Below are 20,145 nucleotides of genomic sequence, written 5' to 3' on the forward strand. Positions count from 1 at the left end.
CTAAACACTTCCTGTAGGTTCCAATGAGAGTCTGGATTCTGGTTGAAGGTATTTTGGACCATTCCTCTTTTTACATTCAGGTTTGATGGCTTCCGAGCATGGACAGCTCTCTTTCACTTACACCATAGATTTTCAATTATATTCAGGTCTGGGGACTGTGATGGCCACTCCAGAACGTTGTACTTGTTCCTCTGCATAAATGCCTTAGTGAATTTTGAGCAGTGTTTAGGATTGTCGTCTTGTTGAAAGATCTTGCCCTGGCGCAGCTTCAGCTTTGTCACCGATTCCTGGACACTGGTCTCCAGAATCTGTTGATACTGAGTGGAATCCATGCGTCCCTCAACTTTAACAAGATTCCCAGTCCCTGCACTGGCCACACAGTCCCACAGCATGATGGAACCACCTCCATATTTTACTGTAGGTAGCAGGTGTTTTTCTTGGAATGCTGTGTTCTTTTTCCTCCATGCATAACACCCCTTGTTATGCCCAAATAACACTTCATCAGTCCACAGCATCTTATTCCAAAATGTAGCTGGCTTGTCCAAATGTGCTTTAGCCTACCTCAAGCGGCTCTGTTTGAGCTGTGGGCAGAGAAAAGGCTTCTTCTGCATCACTCTCGCATACAGCATCTCCTTGTGTAAAGTGCGCCGAATGGTTGAACGATGCACAGTAACTCCATCTGCAGCAAGATGATGTTGTAGGTCTTTGTTGCTGGTCTGTGGGTTGACTGACTGTTCTCACCATTTGTCGCTTCTGTTTATTCGAGAATTTTCTTGGTCTGCCACTTTGAGCCTTAACTTGAACTGAGCCTGTGGTCTTCCATTTCCTTAATATGTTCATAACTGTGGAAACAGACAGCTGAAATTTCTGAGACACCTTTCTGTATCCTTGATGGTGAACAATCTTTGTCTTCAGGTCATTTGAGATTTGTTTTGAGACCCCCATGTTGCTACTCTTCAGAGAAAATGTAAAGAGGATGGAAACTTACAATTTACCCCCTTAAATACTCTTTCTATTAATTGGAGTCACCTGTGTATGTAGGTCAGAGGTCACGGAGCTTACCAAGCCAAATTGAGTTCCAATAATTAGTTCTAAAGGTTTTGGAATCAAGAACATGACAACAGTGCCCACATTTATGCAACTGCCTAAATTTATGTAAATCCAATAAACTTCATTTCAGTTCTCAAATATCACTGTGTGTGTCTCCTAAATGATATATTTAACTGACATTTTTTTATCGTAACAATCAACGATTTATACAGGAAAATCATGATGATTAACAAGGTTGCCCAAACGTTCACATCCCACTGTATGTCCATTAGATTTGATTAAAGAGAACGATTGGGCTTGAAAATTCAATACCTGTACACCTAGTTTATAGTCCGTTTTTAAATAACTACCTCCGAAATTTCTTTGATGCAGAACTCAATAGCAAAAGAAATTTGATACACTACACTGAGCTTCTTCCCGTCACAGTCCAGCAGTGAACTGACTGGCAACTTTCATGTGCTATGCATATGCAGCCTGGAGTAAATATGAAACACATGGCATATTACACTAATGAAAATCACTGATGTCAGGAGGAAGCCATCAGATCAGTTCTAACAGCATGCACGCTTGCCATTATTTATCCGAGATGTAAGCATCAATGGGAATATTAGCCTGCACAGTTTTCTTGTTCGACATGCTATTAACATATAAGCATAGTATATAAAATTAGACAGGCTGAATACCACTATGGTGTATGCAGAACAGTCATTATAAATACAATGTCAAAATGCACGCTTTTGGCAGTCATGAAAAGGTTCACTTGCTTGATTTTTGATTGTACCGTTTTTTTATTTACGTATAAGCTTTTTAAAGTTAAACTTTAACTCCAGTAGACACATTTCCTTGATTTTGGAAACAACTAAATGGTTTGAGCCTCTGTTAGTCTGTTCGCTGTAGTAAAGCCAGGCATGTGTGGTACAAAGACTGGATGTTATATTTAGAACTATTGTAGGCTTTCTTAACCTATTTTGGTTCCTGGACGTAGAAACTACGTCCAGGAACCATGCGCGCTACCGTGCGCCCCGCGGCCGTGCACGCGCACTCCCGGCCGCGGATTCGGTAGCCAGGGAATCAATGTATCGGGCTATGGTGCCCGATCACTGATTCCTCTCCCCCGCTGAAAAAGCGACCGCTTCTCTCGGAAGCTGCACCTTTTCTGGCCATTCCCTTCCTGATGCGCCACTCTAAGCGTGTGTTACGCTTAGAGTGACGTCATGTAAACAAACTCATGGCCATCTTGTGGCCAAAAAGTAATACTACACCTGAAAATAAAAATAAATTAAAATGAACACACATTTACATTATAAATCTATTGTTTACCCCCCACCCTCCCAAAACTACCCAAATAAAATGTTTACTATAAAAAAAAAACAAAAAACATTACAATTACAAAACAAAACAAAAAAAAAAACATGTAAATATTTACCTAAGGGTCTAAACTTTTTAAATATCAATGTAAAGATGAAATATTTCTATATTTTTTTTAATTTTAAACTTGTTAATAGTGATAGATGCAAAATGGAAAAAATGCACCTTTATTTCCAAATAAAATATTGTCGCCATACATTGTGATAGGGACATAATTTTAACGGTGTAATAACCGGGACATATGGGCAAAAACAATACGTGAGTTTTAATTATGGAGGCATGTATTATTTTAAAACTATAATGGCTGAAAACTGAGAAAGAATGAATTTTTCCATTTTTTTCTTATTCTTCCTGTTAAAATGCATTTACAGTAAAGTGGCTCTTAGCAAAATGTACCCCCCAAAGAAAGCCTAATTGGTGGCGGAAAAAACAAGATATAGATCAGTTCATTGTGATAAGTAGTGATAAAGTTATAGGCTAATGAATGGGAGGTGAACATTTCTCACGTGAAAACCACGGAACCTGAATGGGTTAAACTAGATCTGATCAATAATGAATTGCATTAATCTAAAACATCCCAACTTTGTCCAAGTGACGGAGGGAGGGATCAACGGTCCTAATTGAGCTAGTTTCTTATAGCTTATACTGCATCATGCAATACAGAGCAGGTGGCAATGCAATCATATCAGACAACATTTCTGCTGCATTGAATCGTACAAAGCACTGCACCCTACTAAATATAATACACTGCACATAAATAGGCAGCGCCTTAAAGATAACCTAAAGTCAAAAAAAAAAAAAAAAAAAAAAGAGATTAACTCACCTGGGGCTTCCCTCAGCCCCCTGCAGACGATCAGTGCCCTCGCAGCTCCACTCCGATGGCCCAGGACCCGCCGGCGAACAGTTCCGGTTTGGCCGTCACCGGCCGACAGGCATGGGAACGTGAGTGATTCTTCGCGTTCCCAGCCTGTATATCGCCCCCTATGCTGCTATTGCGGCCAGGAGGCCGCAATAGCAGCATAGGGGGCGATATACAGGCTGGGAACGCGAAGAATCACTCACGTTCCCATGCCTGTCGGCCGGTGACACCGGAAGTGTTCATCAGCGGGTCCAGGGAGGCCGCAATAGCAGCATAGGGGGCGATATACAGGCTGGGAACGCGAACAATCCCTCGCGTTCCCATGCCTGTCGGCCGGTGACAGCGAAACCGGAAGTCGTCGCCGGCGGGTCCAGAAGCATCAGACCGGAGCTGCGAGGGCACCGATCGTCTGCAGCGGGCTGAGGGAAGCCCCAGGTGAGTTAATCTCATTTTTTTTTGTTGCCTTTAGGTTCACTTTAACCACTTCAGGACCACAGTCTTTTCGCCCCTTAAGGACCAGAGCCTTTTTCTCCATTCAGACCACTGCAGCTTTCACGGTTTATTGCTCGGTCATACAACCTACCACCTAAATGAATTTTACCTCCTTTTCTTGTCACTAATACAGCTTTCTTTTGCTGCTATTTGATTGCTGCTGCGAGTTTTAGTTTTTATTATATTCATCAAAAAAGACATGAATTTTGGCAAAAAAATGACTTTTTTAACTTGCTGTGCTGACATTTTTCAAATAAAGTAAAATTTCCTATACATTTGAGCGCGAAAGTTATTCTGCTACATGTCTTTGATTAAAAAAAAACCATTCAGTGTATATTTATTGGATTGGGTAAAAGTTATAGCGTTTACAAACTATGGTGCCAAAAGTTAATTTTCCCATTTTCAAGCATCTCTGACTTTTCTGCGCACCTGTCAGGTTTCATGAGGGGCTAAAATTCCAGGATAGTACAAATACCCCCCAAATGACCCCATTTTGGAAAGAAGACATCCCAAAGTATTCAGTGAGAGGCATGGTGAGTTCATAGAAGATTTTATTTTTTGTCACAAGTTAGCGGAAAATGACACTTTCTGACAAAAAAAAGAAAAAAAAAAAGTTTCCATTTCTTCTAACTTGCGACAAAAAAAATGAAATCTGCCACAGACTCACTATGCTCCTCTCTGAATACCTTGAAGTGTCTACTTTCCAAAATGGGGTCATTTGTGGGGTGTGTTCACTGTCCTGGCATTTTGGGGGGTGCCTAATTGTAAGCACCCCTGTAAAGCCTAAAGATGCTCATTGGACTTTTGGCCCCTTAGCGCAGTTAGGCTGCAAAAAAGTGCCACACATGTGGTATTGCCGTACTCAGGAGAAGTAGTATAATGTGTTTTGGGGTGTATTTTTACACATACCCATGCTGGGTGGGAGAAATATCTCCGTAAATGACAATTGTTTAATTTTTTTTACACACAATTGTCTATTTATAGAGATATTTCTCCCACTCAGCATGGGTATGTGTAAAAATACACCCCAAAACACATTATACTACTTCTCCTGAGTACGGCGATACCACATGTGTGGCACTTTTTTGCACCCTAACTGCGCTAAGGGGCCCAAAGTTCAATGAGTACCTTTAGGATTTCACAGGTCATTTTGAGAAATTTCGTTTCAAGACTACTCCTCACGGTTTAGGGCCCCTAAAATGCCAGGACAGTATAGGAACCCCACAAATTACCCCATTTTAGAAAGAAGACACCCCAAGGTATTCCGTTAGGAGGATGGTGAGTTCATAGAAGATTTTTTTTTTTGGTCACAAGTTAGCGGAAATTGATTTTAATTGTTTTTTTTCACAAAGTGTCATTTTCCGCTAACTTGTGACAAAAAAAATAAAATCTTCTATGAACTCACCATACTCCTAACGGAATACCTTGGGGTGTCTTCTTTCTAAAATGGGGTCATTTGTGGGGTTCCTATACTGCCCTGGCATTTTAGGGGCCCTAAACCGTGAGGAGTAGTCTTGAAACCAAATGTCGCAAAATGACCTGTGAAATCCTAAAGGTACTCATTGGACTTTGGGCCTCTTAGCGCACTTAGGGTGCAAAAAAGTGCCACACATGTGGTACCGCCGTACTCAGGAGAAGTAGTATAATGTGTTTTGGGGTGTATTTTTACACATACCCATGCTGGGTGGGAGAAATATCTCTGTAAATGACAATTGTTTGATTTTTTTTACACACAATTGTCCATTTACAGAGAGATTTCTCCCACCCAGCATGGGTATGTGTAAAAATACACCCCAAAACACAATATACTACTTCTTCTGAGTACGGCGATACCACGTGTGACACTTTTTTGCAACCTAGGTGCGCTAAGGGGCCTAACGTCCTATTCACAGGTCATTTTGAGGCATTTGGATTCTAGACTACTGCTCACGGTTTAGGGCCCCTAAAATGCCAGGGCAGTATAGGAACCCCACAAGTGACCCCATTTTAGAAAGAAGACACCCCAAGGTATTCCGTTAGGGGTATGGTGAGTTCATAGAAGATTTTTTTTTTTGTCACAAGTTAGCGGAAAATGACACTTTGTGAAAAAAAAAAAACAATACATATCAATTTCCGCTAACTTGTGACAAAAAATAAAATCTTCTATGAACTCATCATACACCTAACAGAATACCTTGGGTGTCTTCTTTCTAAAATGGGGTCACTTGTTTGGTTCCTATACTGCCCTGGCATTTTAGGGGCCCTAAACCGTGAGGAGTAGTCTTGAACCCAAATGTCTCAAAATGACCTGTGAAATCCTAAAGGTACTCATTGGACTTTGGGCCCCTTAGCACAGTTAGGCTGCAAAAAAGTGTCACACATGTGGTATCGCCGTACTCAGAAGAAGTAGTATAATGTGTTTTGTGGTGTATTTTTACATATAACCATGCTGGGTGGGAGAAATATCTCTGTAAATGACACATTTTTGATTTTTTTTACACACAATTGTCCATTTACAGAGAGATTTCTCCCACCCAGCATGGGTATGTGTAAAAATACACCACAAAACACATTATACTACTTCTCCTGAGTATGGCGATACCACATGTGTGACACTTTTTTGCAGCCTAGGTGCGCTAAGGGGCCCAACGTCCTATTCACAGGTCATTTTGAGGCATTTGTTTTCTAGACTACTCCTCACGGTTTAGGGCCCCTAAAATGCCAGGGCAGTATAGGAACCCCACAAGTGACCCCATTTTAGAAAGAAGACACCCCAAGGTATTCCGTTAGGGGTATGGTGAGTTCATAGAAGATTTTATTTTTTGTCACAAGTTAGTGAAAAATGACACTTTGTGAAAAAAACAATAAAAATCCAATTTCCGCTAACTTGACAAAAAATAAAATCTTCTATGAACTCATCATACACCTAACAGAATACCTTGGGGTGTCTTCTTTCTAAAATGGGGTCACTTGTGGGGTTCCTATACTGCCCTGGCATTTTACGGGCCCAAAACTGTGAGTAGTCTGGAAACCAAATTTCTCAAAATGACTGTTCAGGGGTATAAGCATCTGCAAATTTTGATGACAGGTGGTCTATGAGGGGGCAAATTTTGTGGAACCTTTCATAAGCAGGGTGGCCTCTTAGATGACAGGATGTTTTGGGCCTGATCTGATGGATAGGAGTGCTAGGGGGGTGACAGGAGGTGATTGATGGGTGTCTCAGGGGGCGGTTAGAGGGTAAAATAGATGCAATCAATGCACTGGGGAGGTGATCGGAAGGGGGTCTGAGGGGGATCTGAGGGTTTGGCCGAGTGATCAGGAGCCCACACAGGGCAAATTAGGGCCTGATCTGATGGGTAGGTGTGCTAGGGGGTGACAGGAGGTGATTGATGGGTGTCTCAAGGTGTGATTAGAGGGGGGAAATAGATGCAAGCAATGCACTAGCGAGGTGATCAGGGCTGGGGTCTGAGGACGTTCTGAGGTGTGGGCGGGTGATTGGGTGCCCGCAAGGGGCAGATTAGGGTCTAATCTGATGGGTAACCGTGACAGGTGGTGATAGGGGGTGATTGATGGGTAATTAGTGGGTGTTTAGAGGAGAGAAGAGATGTAAACACTGCACTTGGGAGGTGATCTGATGTCGGATCTGCGGGCGATCTATTGGTGTGGGTGGGTGATCAGATTGCCCGCAAGGGGCAGGTTAGGGGCTGATTGATGGGTGGCAGTGACAGGGGGTGATTGATGGGTGGCAGTGACAGGGGGTGATTGATGGGTGGCAGTGACAGGGGGTGATTGATAGGTGATTGACAGGTGATCAGTGGGTTATTACAGGGAATAACAGATGTAAATATTGCACTGGCGAATTGATAAGGGGGGGTCTGAGGGCAATCTGAGCGTGTGGGCGGGTGATTGGGTGCCCGCAAGGGGCAGATTAGGGTCTAATCTGATGGGTAACAGTGACAGGTGGTGATAGGGGGTGATTGATGGGTAATTAGTGGGTGTTTAGAGGAGAGAAGAGAGGTAAACACTGCACTTGGGAGGTGATCTGATGTCGGATCTGCGGGCGATCTATTGGTGTGGGTGGGTGATCAGATTGCCCGCAAGGGGCAGGTTAGGGGCTGATTGATGGGTGGCAGTGACAGGGGGTGATTGATGGGTGGCAGTGACAGGGGGTGATTGATAGGTGATTGACAGGTGATCAGTGGGTTATTACAGGGAATAACAGATGTAAATATTGCACTGGCGAATTGATAAGGGGGGGGGGGGGGGGTCTGAGGGCAATCTGAGCGTGTGGGCGGGTGATTGGGTGCCCGCAAGGGGCAGATTAGGGTCTAATCTGATGGGTAACAGTGACAGGTGGTGATAGGGGGTGATTGATGGGTAATTAGTGGGTGTTTAGAGGAGAGAATAGATGTAAACAATGGATTTGGGAGGTGATCTGATGTCGGATCTGCGGGCGATCTATTGGTGTGGGGGGGGGTGATCAGATTGCCCGCAAGGGGCAGGTTAGGGGCTGATTGATGGGTGGCAGTGACAGGGGGTGATTGACGGGTGATTGACGGGTGATTGACAGGTGATTGACAGGTGATCAGGGGGGATAGATGCATATAGTACACGGGGGGGGGGGGGGGGGTCTGGGGAGAATCTGAGGGGTGGGGGGTGATCAGGAGGGGGCAGTGGGCAGGGGGGGGGGGGGGAATAAAAAAAAAATAGCGTTGACAGATAGTGATTGATGGGTGATTAGGGGGGTGACTGGGTGCAAACAGTGGTCTGGGGGGTGGGCAGGGGGGGGTCTGAGGGGTGCTGTGGGCGATCAGGGGGCAGGGGGGGGGGGGGGAAATCAGTGTGCTTGGGTGCAGACTAGGGTGGCTGCAGCCTGCCCTGGTGGTCCCTCGGACACTGGGACCACCAGGGCAGGAGGCAGCCAGTATAATAGGCTTTGTATACATTACAAAGCCTATTATACATATGTGCAGCGGCGATCCGGGTGCTAGTAACCCGCCGGCGCTTCCGAACGGCCGGCGGGTTACTACGAGCGGTGGGCGGAGCCAGTCCCCGGCGGCTGATCGCGTCACGAATGACGCGATCGCCGCATAGCCACTCCCGCAGCCGCCCCCGCCGATGGGCGTATTGCGGTCGTTTGGGCCCGGACTTTGCCGCCGCCCATCGGCTGGGGGCGGTCCTCAAGTGGTTAAGGTACCTACACTTGTCGTTCAAACTGGTCATTTGAATGACAGTTGGACTTGTGTACGTTCCATCGTTAGACTGATAGCAGCAGTTTTGACTGATCCGCTCAGCGGATCCGTATACTAACTGTCGTTCAAAACGACAGTTAGGTCCGTACATGTGTACAAACGAGTTGTTTGAAAGTCTTTTACTTTAAAGCACTGGCAGATTTAGCCTGAGTCTGCCTGAAGCTGATGGATAATGTTCAGTTATTTTTCAAGGACAAAACAGATAGTCACATAGATGACCAACAGCACTGCATGAAATGGTGTAAAATCATACTCCGTAGTAGGCGCCATCAATTCTGATAATTCAGTTTTGACTGATCCGCTCAGCGGATCCGTATACTAACTGTCGTTCAAAACGACAGTTAGGTCCGTACATGTGTACAAACGAGTGGTTTGAAAGTCTTTCACTTTGACACCAATAGACATTCAAACAAGTCGTTTGATCAGCCTTTTTATCTGGTCCATTTACCAGTCAAACGACATTTCAATTAGCTGTAATTAGCATTTCAAACATTTTGTCATCTGTGCGTAAAAGGAGTCTGAATGACAAGTCGTTCAAACCAGACGTTTGAACGACAATCGGGCATAAAATCAGACGTGTTTACGCACCTTTGTGCTGGGCATGCGCCGGAATCGAGCCACTGGCTCGATCCCAGCGCGTGGATCGATTCTCGCTCATCCCCGCGGGCATTCCTTATCAGCGCTTCATTTCTGTTCATTGTCCGCCCGCGGGGATAGAGCGCAGTATCGATCCGCCACGGTGATCGGACAGGTTGGATATTATCAATCGAGCCATCAGCGGCTTGACTGATAAGAACTATCGCGCCGTGTATGCCCAGCATTAGACTTGGAGAGTTCATTTAGGCAATTTCCCACTGGTAATCCTGTAACCAAGTGAGATCTTGCCCATGATTCTGGGCATAGACGGTTCGTCTATGCGCCGGTTTCGAGCCAGCGGCACGATGCCGGCGCGTCACCGCTCGTCCGCTCGGATCGATCCCCACTCGTCCCCATGGGCACTTCCTTAACACTGTTTTGTTTCTGCCATTGTCCGCCCGCGGGGATCGAGCGCAGTATCGACCCGCCGCGGTGATCGGACTGATAATATAAAACGAACCGTCTATGCCCAGCATTAGACTTCAGCCAAAAGTTAGCTGAATGCAGCAATAGCAGTCTTATGGCATTCAAAACCGAAGACAGATTGATGCACCAGACAGTACTTTAGTGAGACACTCTCTCTCTGGATACAGTAATGTCCTGTGGGAGAAAAGTGCTTTACAAATGTTATTGTTTAAAGGGAACATAAACTGAGAAGGATATGGATGTTTCCTTTTAAAATAAAACCAGTTGCCTGACTCTCCTGCGGATCCTGCATCTCTGGTACTTTTAGCCACAGCTCCTCAACAAGCATGCAGATCAGATGCTCTGACAGAAGTCAGACTGGGTTAGCTGCATGCTTATTTCAGGTGTGTGATTTACCCACAACTGCATACAAAGAGATCAGCAGGACAGCCAGACAACTGGTATTGTTTAAAAGGAAACATCCATATCCCTTTCAGTTTAGGTTCCCTTTAAAGCACTGGCAGATTTAGCCTGAGTCTGCCTGAAGCTGATGGATAATGTTCAGTTATTTTTCAAGGACAAAACAGATCGTCACATAGATGACCAACAGCACTGCATGAAATGGTGTAAAATCATACTCCGTAGTAGGCACCATCAATTCTGATAAAAATTCTGTTGGTATAGGTTTAGAATTGACACTCCAGTAGCATGGACAATCTGAATCTGCAGCATATGCCCTGTGCCCTTCCACATCTGTCAACATGCATGGGGTTACAAATACTGCCGTTCGGCTAGGTTAAATTGCAGCCAGCAGATGGGAGGATGAAATGCTCAACAAGTGTGCAGCTCAACCATTGGTCTGAAAAATCCACCATTCTCTCCAAGGGATCATTACTGAGCTGACTCCTACTTTTATTAAGTTATGTTGTTTTCTTTGCCTTGGACAGATCTTTCCAACTGTGGTGTGGCAGACGTTGCAGGACTAGTTTACATGATCCTGACTGATCTGACTGGGTCAGTCCTCCACAATGAAGACATGTTTTTTGACTAAAGCATCCTGTTTGTATATAAACGCTATCTGTACATGCAGATCTAGCATGCTAGGTCTGCCTTAAAGAGACACTGAAGCGAAAAAAAAATTATGATATTATGATTTGTATGTGTAGTACAGCTAAGAAATAAAACATTAAGATCAGATACATCAGTCTAATTGTTTCCAGTACAGGAAGAGTTAAGAAACTCCAGTTGTTATCTCTATGCAAAAAACCCATTAAGGCCTCGTTCAGACTATACGCGCTGCTGTGCGCATTTTGGCAGCGCGTATAGTGTGCGACGCGCAAGAACGGTAGAAGGGCATAGACAGCCCTTCTACCGTTCCCATCATATGCGCTGCGTGGCAGCGCGATTGCGCTATCGCGTACTGCACGCATTTTTGGGAATCGCAGCGCAGATCCCATTCATTGTAATGAATGGGATCTGCAGCGCAGCGCATAGGAGGGCAGATGACGTGCGATCGGACGCGTTGCGTTCCAATCGCACAGCCATCTGCGCTAAATGATGTGAACGAGGCCTAAGCTCTACGACTTTCAAAGTCGTGGAGAGGGCTGTTATCTGACTTTTATTATCTCAACTGTTTACTTTTCCTCTGGCAGAGGAGAGGTCATTAGTTCACAGACTGCTCTGAAAGAATCATTTTGAATGCCGAGTGTTGTGTAATCTGCACATATTATAGAATGATGCAATGTTAGAAAAAACACTATATACCTAAAAATAAAAATATGAGAATATTTTCTTTGCTGCTAATCTTCTAGTAATTATTCATAGTACACAACCAATTCACTATATCATATATATTTTTTTTCGCTTCAGTGTCTCTTTAAGGGAAGGAATGCATTCTTTACATTTTACCTAGAACTATGTTAAACCATACACATCTATAAAGTACTGTCCTACAAGATATACAATATACATTGTAAGGCGTCCTGGAAATACACACAGGAGACTGACTTTGGTGTAACTGTTCAAACCTAAGCAGAAAATATACTGCTATCTTCAGCCCTGGTAGATATCAAGAGTTAAAAATTTCAATGAAACTATTTAATTATGCCAATAATAAACAACCCCCTGAAGTGGTTTTAAAAATGAAAATGAGATACTTACCTCAGTAGTGGTGAGCCTCTGGGTAGACCAGAGGCTTCCCATTACTGAGGTAAGTACCTAATTTTTAGTTTTTAAAACTGCTTCAGGGGCACATTAAAGAAGTTTACAAGAGAGACAAAGAAAACCCTCTAGGCTTGTTTAAAACAAGCAGAACTAACAGAGGAAACTGGTGTGCCCTGTGGGACCTTTCTCTGAAAGTGCAACATGAGCCAGTTTTATTTCACATGAAAGTACAATAAGAAAAATGCAGTTCTTTGAAGCACAGTCAATCACTTAGCCATAGCTGTGAAAATATACACGTTCCCAAATTCAGATTCTGTATTTTGTTGCTGCTTCTATATTTAGTCAGGGCTGATACTAAATATACATTTTAGAATTTGTTGCTGGTAAGAGGCATTTCAACTTTCTAAGCTTACTGTGGGAAAACTGTGTCACAGCACTGTCTCTACTGGAAAACGAGGAAGAAGAATACTGTATGCGGGAGCATGACTCCACATGTTCGAGAAAGTTATGCTGACACAATGCATTATTTTAGTGATTTCATTTACATTGTTCAGAAAAGAAGAGTTAAAACGGATCCGAGATGAAAAACTAACTATAACAAGTAACTTGTCTATATATCTTATCTAAAGTTTACAGCAAATCTAGCATCAAACAGCTTTAATAGAAAATTACTATTTCTTCCTGTGCTACGACAGCAGCCATGTTTGTAAACATTACGCAGAGGTAGGCTTATCTGTATCTTCAGCAAAAAAACCTAATCCCCCCTCCTCCTCCCTCTGAAATCAATGGCTAGTAACACCTCCCCCTCCTCCTGCCCAGACTGAGCTCCCATGAGCCCTTGCTACTGCCAAGGCTCTCTGAAAACCTGTGGGCGTGGTTTATTTAGTTTATAGGAAATTATTAAGTATTAAAACAAAAAATTATTTGGCTTGAGGAATGTCCTATAAACAATAGGAAAAGAACACAATTATGCAATGAGTAAAAGTTCACCTTGGATCCACTTTAAGCAGTGATATTCTCTTGACAAGTCTTCTATGCAATGCACTGCCATACAACACTTTGAAAAACACACTTTATACAGTAGTGGTACGTCTGAAAATTTGTCTTTTCAGACAATGCAGTAGCATTGTGTACCAACTTCTTAAAAGAAAAACACAAACTGCTGTTGCTAAGGTCCTGAAATGATAAGTATCCTAGCTATTATGCTGAACATCTCGATTTAATTATGTCAGTCACTGAGCTTGCTTCCAGAGGCTTCTCCGATCCTCCTGTTCTCCACAGCTAAACCCTCTTATCTTTGCAACTATGCTCCCATCTGAACGAGGATGGCCACATTGCACAGATGCACTGATGATTAGCACCTACACAGTGGCATGGAGCTGCTCTTGTATGGTGAAAAAAGGTGTGCACAAGTGGTACTGTGCTACTGTGCAGGTGTGGGCCGTCTTGTACTAGTGCAGTGCAGTGCAGTGCAGTCGTGATTGTAGCCATGTAAACATATTTGACAAGCCCTTGTCTAATAAGTTGAGAGTATCCCAGCACTGGATCAATGAGGGTGAGGCAGATGGGGAAAGCCTCTGAATTATCCAGCAATAATCCAGCAACCCTCTACTGAGGCAAGTATCTAACTTGGGCATTTTTCCCCTACAGGTACATTTTAAGACCCATACATACAAGTTTGTGAACCAAAAGTGCATGATCTTCCATGAACATTTCAGCTGACAGTCAGGCTGGCAACCTGTGACAGTTACAGCTGCAGGTACAGTACTAGGGAGATGGTATAGCGAGGAGTAACAAGGGTTCTTTGGGGACAGAATATTGGTATTCAATCCCTAAGGCCACATTTCCACCACAGACTTGCATTTTAGGTGTGAACATTTAAATGAGAACCTCCACACTAATTTGAAACTAAGCCAGTTGGGTCTAGGTTCAATTGGTTAATTAACCAGCTGCTGATTCAATGATCAGCGACTACTGGGCTCAATCGGCTCATTTTCAAGTCAGGGGAAATCTACTCTACTACTAATAACAGACACAAACCAAGGGCACCAGCTACTAGGGAGGAGTGAACAAGAACAAAATTCAATTTCACCTGAGGCTGTTGTGGAGAAGGGTTTGTAAACAACAGTCAGCCATGAGGTTCTAATATCTCATCACAAGAGACAAAAAAATCATTGAAGCCATAGTTTGTAGCATAGACTGCTTTCTTAATGCATAGAACAGTAAATTTGCACAACATGGCAATATACAACATTTTGTAGATTGCACAATTGTTTTGCAATACATACATTAATTGGCTCCTATACTCCTACCTTCTGTTGGGACATCACAGCTATGTTACTGGACACAAAGCTGTTTAGAGTACTCCCCTTATCACATCATCAGCTACGTAAAACAATCAGGGAGGAGCTGACACAAACCAGCCTTTCCCTGTCCACAGAGATCACCGCCCAGCTAATCTCCACCCTGAACCAGTAAAGGTGGCCACTACTGATCCAAAATTTTTCATCCTATTTTAACACATCTATGTAGTATTAGGGTAATTGAGTGAATATATTTAAAGGATAATTTAGGTAGTTCTCTTATATTACATAGTAATATGGTAAGATTGGATCATTAGTGACCACCATAGGAATCTACAGGCAATTGAGCACCTGGAACTAAAAATATATAAAACTAATGCTCTCATCCGTATGGGATCCGCCATCTTCCCTAGGTGAGAACACAGCTGTGCCAAATTTTGAAGTTCCTGGCACAGCTACAGTCTTCCCTGGTGAAGATGGCGTATCCCATAAGGCCGTGAGACCAAGTGTAGCAGCAACCCGTAGGCAAGTACTGATGTTCCCCCCCAATGGCCAACCCCATTATGAACCTCCGTTATGGGGAGGTACATTTTAGTATTTTAAATTCCTAGTGCTCAGTTGCCTTTTACATCTCAAGTGCAGGTCAATGGCCTCATAATAAGAATCTGCTAAAGCTGTAGTGCTGACCACAAGAAAAAAAAATCTCAAAGAAGAGAGACTGGATACCTTGGCATCTGGTATTAAAAGTAATTCCTACTTATCTCTACCTGAATGTGTAAATTTATAGAAGGTGAAGAAAATGTTTCATTCTAATCACAACTGATTTTTTTTTTTTAATAAAAAGTCCTATAAACTTCCTTTCTGTACTTCTGGGGCTGTATGAAATAGTAAGACATGAAATTCCTTGTGGTAGGGAAAATGTCTTTATTATGCTTTAATGTTAAACGGAACCTGTAACTTTCAATATGTCCCCTGGGGGTACTTACCTCAGGAGGGGGAAGCCTCTGAATCCTATCGAGGCTTCCCCTGTCCTCCTCCGTCCCACGGTGGCAGTGCTAGCGGTCCTCGAACGACTGCCATGTAAATATTAACCTTTCTCAGCTCCAGTGCAGGCACAGTAGCAGCTCTCCACTTACGGTCAGGTGGAAACAGCTGATCCCGATTGGATGCACTCTACTGCGCAGGCGCAATTTGCCTGCACAGTAGAACAGACCCGATCCACTATTTCTGCCTGACCCCAAGCGGAGAGCCACTACTGTTCCTGCACTGGAGAAGGTAAATATTGCAGGTACTACTGCGCCTGTGCCACAGCCAACTTTCCTTGTCGGCTGTGGTTTCAGGGGCCCAGCACTGCTACCGTGGGACTGAGGATGACTGGGGAAGCCTCAATAGGATCCAGAAGCTTCCCCTGCCGAGGTAAGTACCCCCAAGGTGAACTTTTTGAAGTTACAGAGTGTTTAAACATCAACATTACACCGAGCTACAGAAATGAATAGTAAAATATGTACATGAACTTAGAATTTGTCGCTTGCTTCAAGTAATAAGAGTGTTAAGTACTGTCATTCCACAACAAATCCAGTTGCAGATTCAAAAGAATCTGCCAAGATAGACTTCTAAATATAACACATTAAGATAATACACAATATGAGATGAATAAACTAAATCGTAATTGGAATGACACCTACCTTCTTGTCGTCTTTTGTTTTAGGTGTTTTTTTCTTTGTTTTTCTTTCTTCCTGCTCCTGGTCAGAAGTAATTGCTGGATTATCTATACCTCCCTTCCAGGTGTCAACTGGTGAAAGAAGAGGGTCTTCTTCACTTGGTCTGTGCTTTGGTTTCTTTCTTTTGTCTCTTCCACTGATGGTAAGAGCCTCCTCATCACTGGCATCAGAGTGGGTTCGTCGATAAGTGTATGATTTCGTCTTACTGAACAAAGTCTTTGACCTATACTTATATTTTGAAGGCCTCCTCTCTCCTTGACCCCTTGAAAGTCTATCAGAGATGCCATTTTCTTCTTCGCCTTTTGCATTGGGGAATAAATGGTGCCTTCTGTGAAGATGGTTTTGACTGTCTTCAGGTAAGTCATAAATATCATTAATGAAATCTTTGGATCTGTGTATTGTGTCCACAGGATCTGAGTAGTTATCAGATGAATCTGCATCTTCTGGGTGTACCAAAGGGAAGCGAGAAGTCTGCTTTCTTGGGTTTTTGCCAATACCAGCTTCAATAGTTCTCACAAGGTTTGGATCTAATCTGTTTACCTTTGACTTAGGTCCAGCAGGTTTGGGTCTTATTGGAGGAGGCACTTTGTGGTTGCGCTCATGGTCATGGCAATTTAACGGAGTACTGTGTGTGGGATACTCATTCCCTTCATTATCCAAATTACACTTTGGAAGCAGCTGTACATCATCCCCAATAGGGCTATAAGGAGGTGGGGCTTCTGAGTCATCCTCTGAATCTGGGTAGCAACTGTACGCTGGCGAGTTTCCTCGGGGTGAATGAAGAAATACATCTTCACAAGGTTGACTTGCCTCCCTACTGCTCTCTGCCAAATAAGAATTTTCAATGGAAGTCTTCTTTTCCAAAACATCGCTGAAGAATGGTGTAAAAACCTCTGTCTGACGATGATATTGAGAGAGTGAATATAGAGCTGTGAATTTAGCTGAAATTTCAGTGGCAATGTGCTCTCCTTCAGTCATCAATTCTTTAATGGCTTCATTCTCAAAGAAATCAGCTTGGCTGTCAGTTACAGCAACCAGCTGAACAGGGATAGTGTCCTGAATTTCTGACAGAAAAGCCCGTAGCATTCCCATAGAGGCTTTTCTTTTTGCTGAATAAATTAGAATGTACCCATGGACCAGCTCATCTTTTCTAACCCCAATAGATGAATGGTATGACAGTATGGTTATCTGTATCCGTCTTCGCTTTTCACCAATGATTTTATCGAGCATCAGGGAGTTGTTTTGGCCAGGTTGAGCAGCACTACAAGTACGGGACTCTAAGAAAGGGGAAAGAATTAGATCCACACTAAAAGGATCTCCACACATGGCACACATGACAATCCGTAAATCAGCTTCTGAAAGATCTTTAATAGTAGGAACGGGGCTGGCAATATCAGAATTGTGCTTTACAGATTCCAATACTCCCCTCAGAGCTTGTTTTATTTGAGCCTCATTAAATTTTCGAGGGAAGGTTCCAGTAGGTATATCCACAAAATGGCACTGGAGTTTGTTTGCCAACTGCTGCCCTTGATGTCTCAAAATTGGCAGATTCTTGCTCCCACTCTCTCTCTGGTTAGCCAAAATTAAAGTAAAGGGAAGGTTTGCTATTTCCTTATCTCTTCTTGCTAGGGATTCACATCTTATTTTGCCAATGCAATCACCTAGGAAATTAAGTGATTCAATCGAACTGAATACACAGAAACAGCCATGAGGTTTAAATCGAGGAGTCCATAACTGGCTCAGAAGGTTGGGAGAATTAGCATCCATGGGCCTCAAGTCTAATTCATAAATTTTTCCATCTAAAGCAAACTCATCATCTGTTGACTGGGTCCTTATTTCATTGGTCATCTCTTGTGGCAAACTGTCTTTTCCAAGAATAAGAAGATTCACTTTGTCAAGGTTTGTTCCATCTTGGTACAAGTTCAGACGGCCAAGATTTGATTGCAGGAGACTGTTGGCAATAACTTGTTCCACTTTAATGTCCGTGCAACTTTGGACACTGAGACAGGTTTCCTTGGTAGGGTGATACACAAATCCAATGTGTTTCAGGAGAAGAGATTCTCTTTCAGTTGCAAGCTTCTGCAAAGCTTTATACCTTGGTTCCTCCCCAAGGACTGCATTAATTTCAGTCATTTTATCAGTGCTTGGCGTAGCATTAAGATCTAGGTCATAAAAGAGCTCAGAGTGCTCAAAAAGCATCTCCTGAAATTCTTCTTTGGCTTTATCAATGATTTCCCGCTGGTGTTTACGGTATACCTCTGTACGATCTGTCTCACTGATGAACTTATAAGCTTCATCATCTAAAACAAAACACATAACCTCTTCCCATGGTTGGCCAGGGGAAATAAATGGTATCTTTTCAAGGGTTTTCTTGAATTTTTCTTTCATTTCTATTCTTCTCTTCTCAGAAACCAAATTTTGGACATGGCTTTGATATATTTTTTCAGCCTCTAAAGTGCAGAGAAGATCAAATGGAACTCTTCGATCATTTACATCATCTATGTGATCAGACTGATCCCATGGAGTCTTTTCCAGCATTACAAACCAAAGGCCGAAGTCATGCCTCTTCTCAAGAAGCCTAAGAGCTTCTGCCCAGTTTAAATTTTCTATTTCTTCAAGTTTTGGCAGCAATGTATTGAGTGTTCTTGGGAGCGTCCTTAAATATTCCTCTTTTCTTTTTCTGATGTGCTCCTGTTTGAGCTGTTCTATGTGCTTGGAGAATGTATTTTTAGCTTTCATGGTTCCCTCTAAATTAATATAATTTTCATAATCTGAGTGGTTTTTTAATTTATTACTGACAGTTTTCCAAGTTGCATGATAATCCCGCACTGTTTGTACAATAAGCTTCTCAAATTTATCAGTCGCAGAAGCTACAATTTGCCGGTGTGTTTTGAATGCCTCCAGGTAAGGAATTATCTTGGGTTTACCTCGTGTTTTGTCCAACATTTGAACTAGTGCTGTGAAACACGTTTCAACATTGATATTATATCTAGCTGAAGTTTCTACAACAAGTAGGTTTTTCTTGTTAGAAGCAAAGCCCTGAACTTCTCTCAGATAGTGGTCAACACACTCATCACACTTTGTTGCTGCAATAACAACCGGTTTCTTTGCTTTTACTACTTGCGCATAAAGGTTATTAATAAACTTTAACTGATCATCAAATTTTCGATTGCATCCTTGGCTAACATCTATGCATAGTACAAAGCCATCTATGGTTAGCTTTCCTTCTGGCATTTGCTTTTGTTCAAAGTCCTGCTCCAGGCCAAGCTGGTCTGTGCAAATATACATAAGCTTCTCAGCTGACTGAATTTTTGAAGCTGCTGCTCTCTTTATATAGGGCTGAAGGTTTGTACTTCGATGTGGAAGAAAAGTCTGATCATCTATGAACTCAGTCTGTTCAATAATGTGATGTTTGCAATCAATCCCATCTTCACCTAACTGCGTTACGTCACCCCAATACAAAAAGTGGTCATTGTTGACAACACGTCCTCCAAAGTCAATTGTGCTAAGGACAGAGGTATGTTCATGATAATATTCATCAGCCTTTGGCCGGACATATCTGTTACATAAGCACGACTTCCCAACACCACAGTTGCCTTTATCCTTTTCTGTTCCAGACAATCCTATAACGCTAATAGTATATGATGGGGGGCGCGGCTCCTTATTCTTTGCCATCATCACTCCCCTCTCATCCTTCTGAGTAAAATTAGAGAGCTGGGCATACTTCTCATTCTTAACTTTCACATGAGAGCTTCCAATATGGTCAAAGACAGTAGTAAGGACTTGCTGTACTCTTGTTCTCCATCAACATAGTGTGTCCTCAAACATGTCTGCAGATGGCATGCCTAAGAAAAGAGAAAAAAAAAAAAAAATCAGAACACTGCAAAAAACCATGTAATTGTTCAGTCATAGAATGC

General features: G+C 42.9%; 1 protein-coding gene across 1 annotated transcript in view; it reads right to left on the reverse strand.

The window, feature by feature from the left end:
- Positions 1-20,145, reverse strand: part of ARHGAP5 (Rho GTPase activating protein 5) — a 162,832-nt gene that overhangs the window by 87,500 nt on the left and 55,187 nt on the right. Inside the window, exon 2 of the mRNA XM_068253457.1 lies at positions 16,193-20,073. Within this exon, the coding sequence (XP_068109558.1) occupies positions 16,193-19,906 (3,714 nt within the window). The 5' untranslated portion in view covers positions 19,907-20,073. The remainder of the gene's footprint in view (positions 1-16,192; positions 20,074-20,145) is intronic.

Source organism: Hyperolius riggenbachi, chromosome 9 (genome assembly GCF_040937935.1).
Source record: "Hyperolius riggenbachi isolate aHypRig1 chromosome 9, aHypRig1.pri, whole genome shotgun sequence".
In the NCBI taxonomy this organism is placed as follows: domain Eukaryota; kingdom Metazoa; phylum Chordata; class Amphibia; order Anura; family Hyperoliidae; genus Hyperolius; species Hyperolius riggenbachi.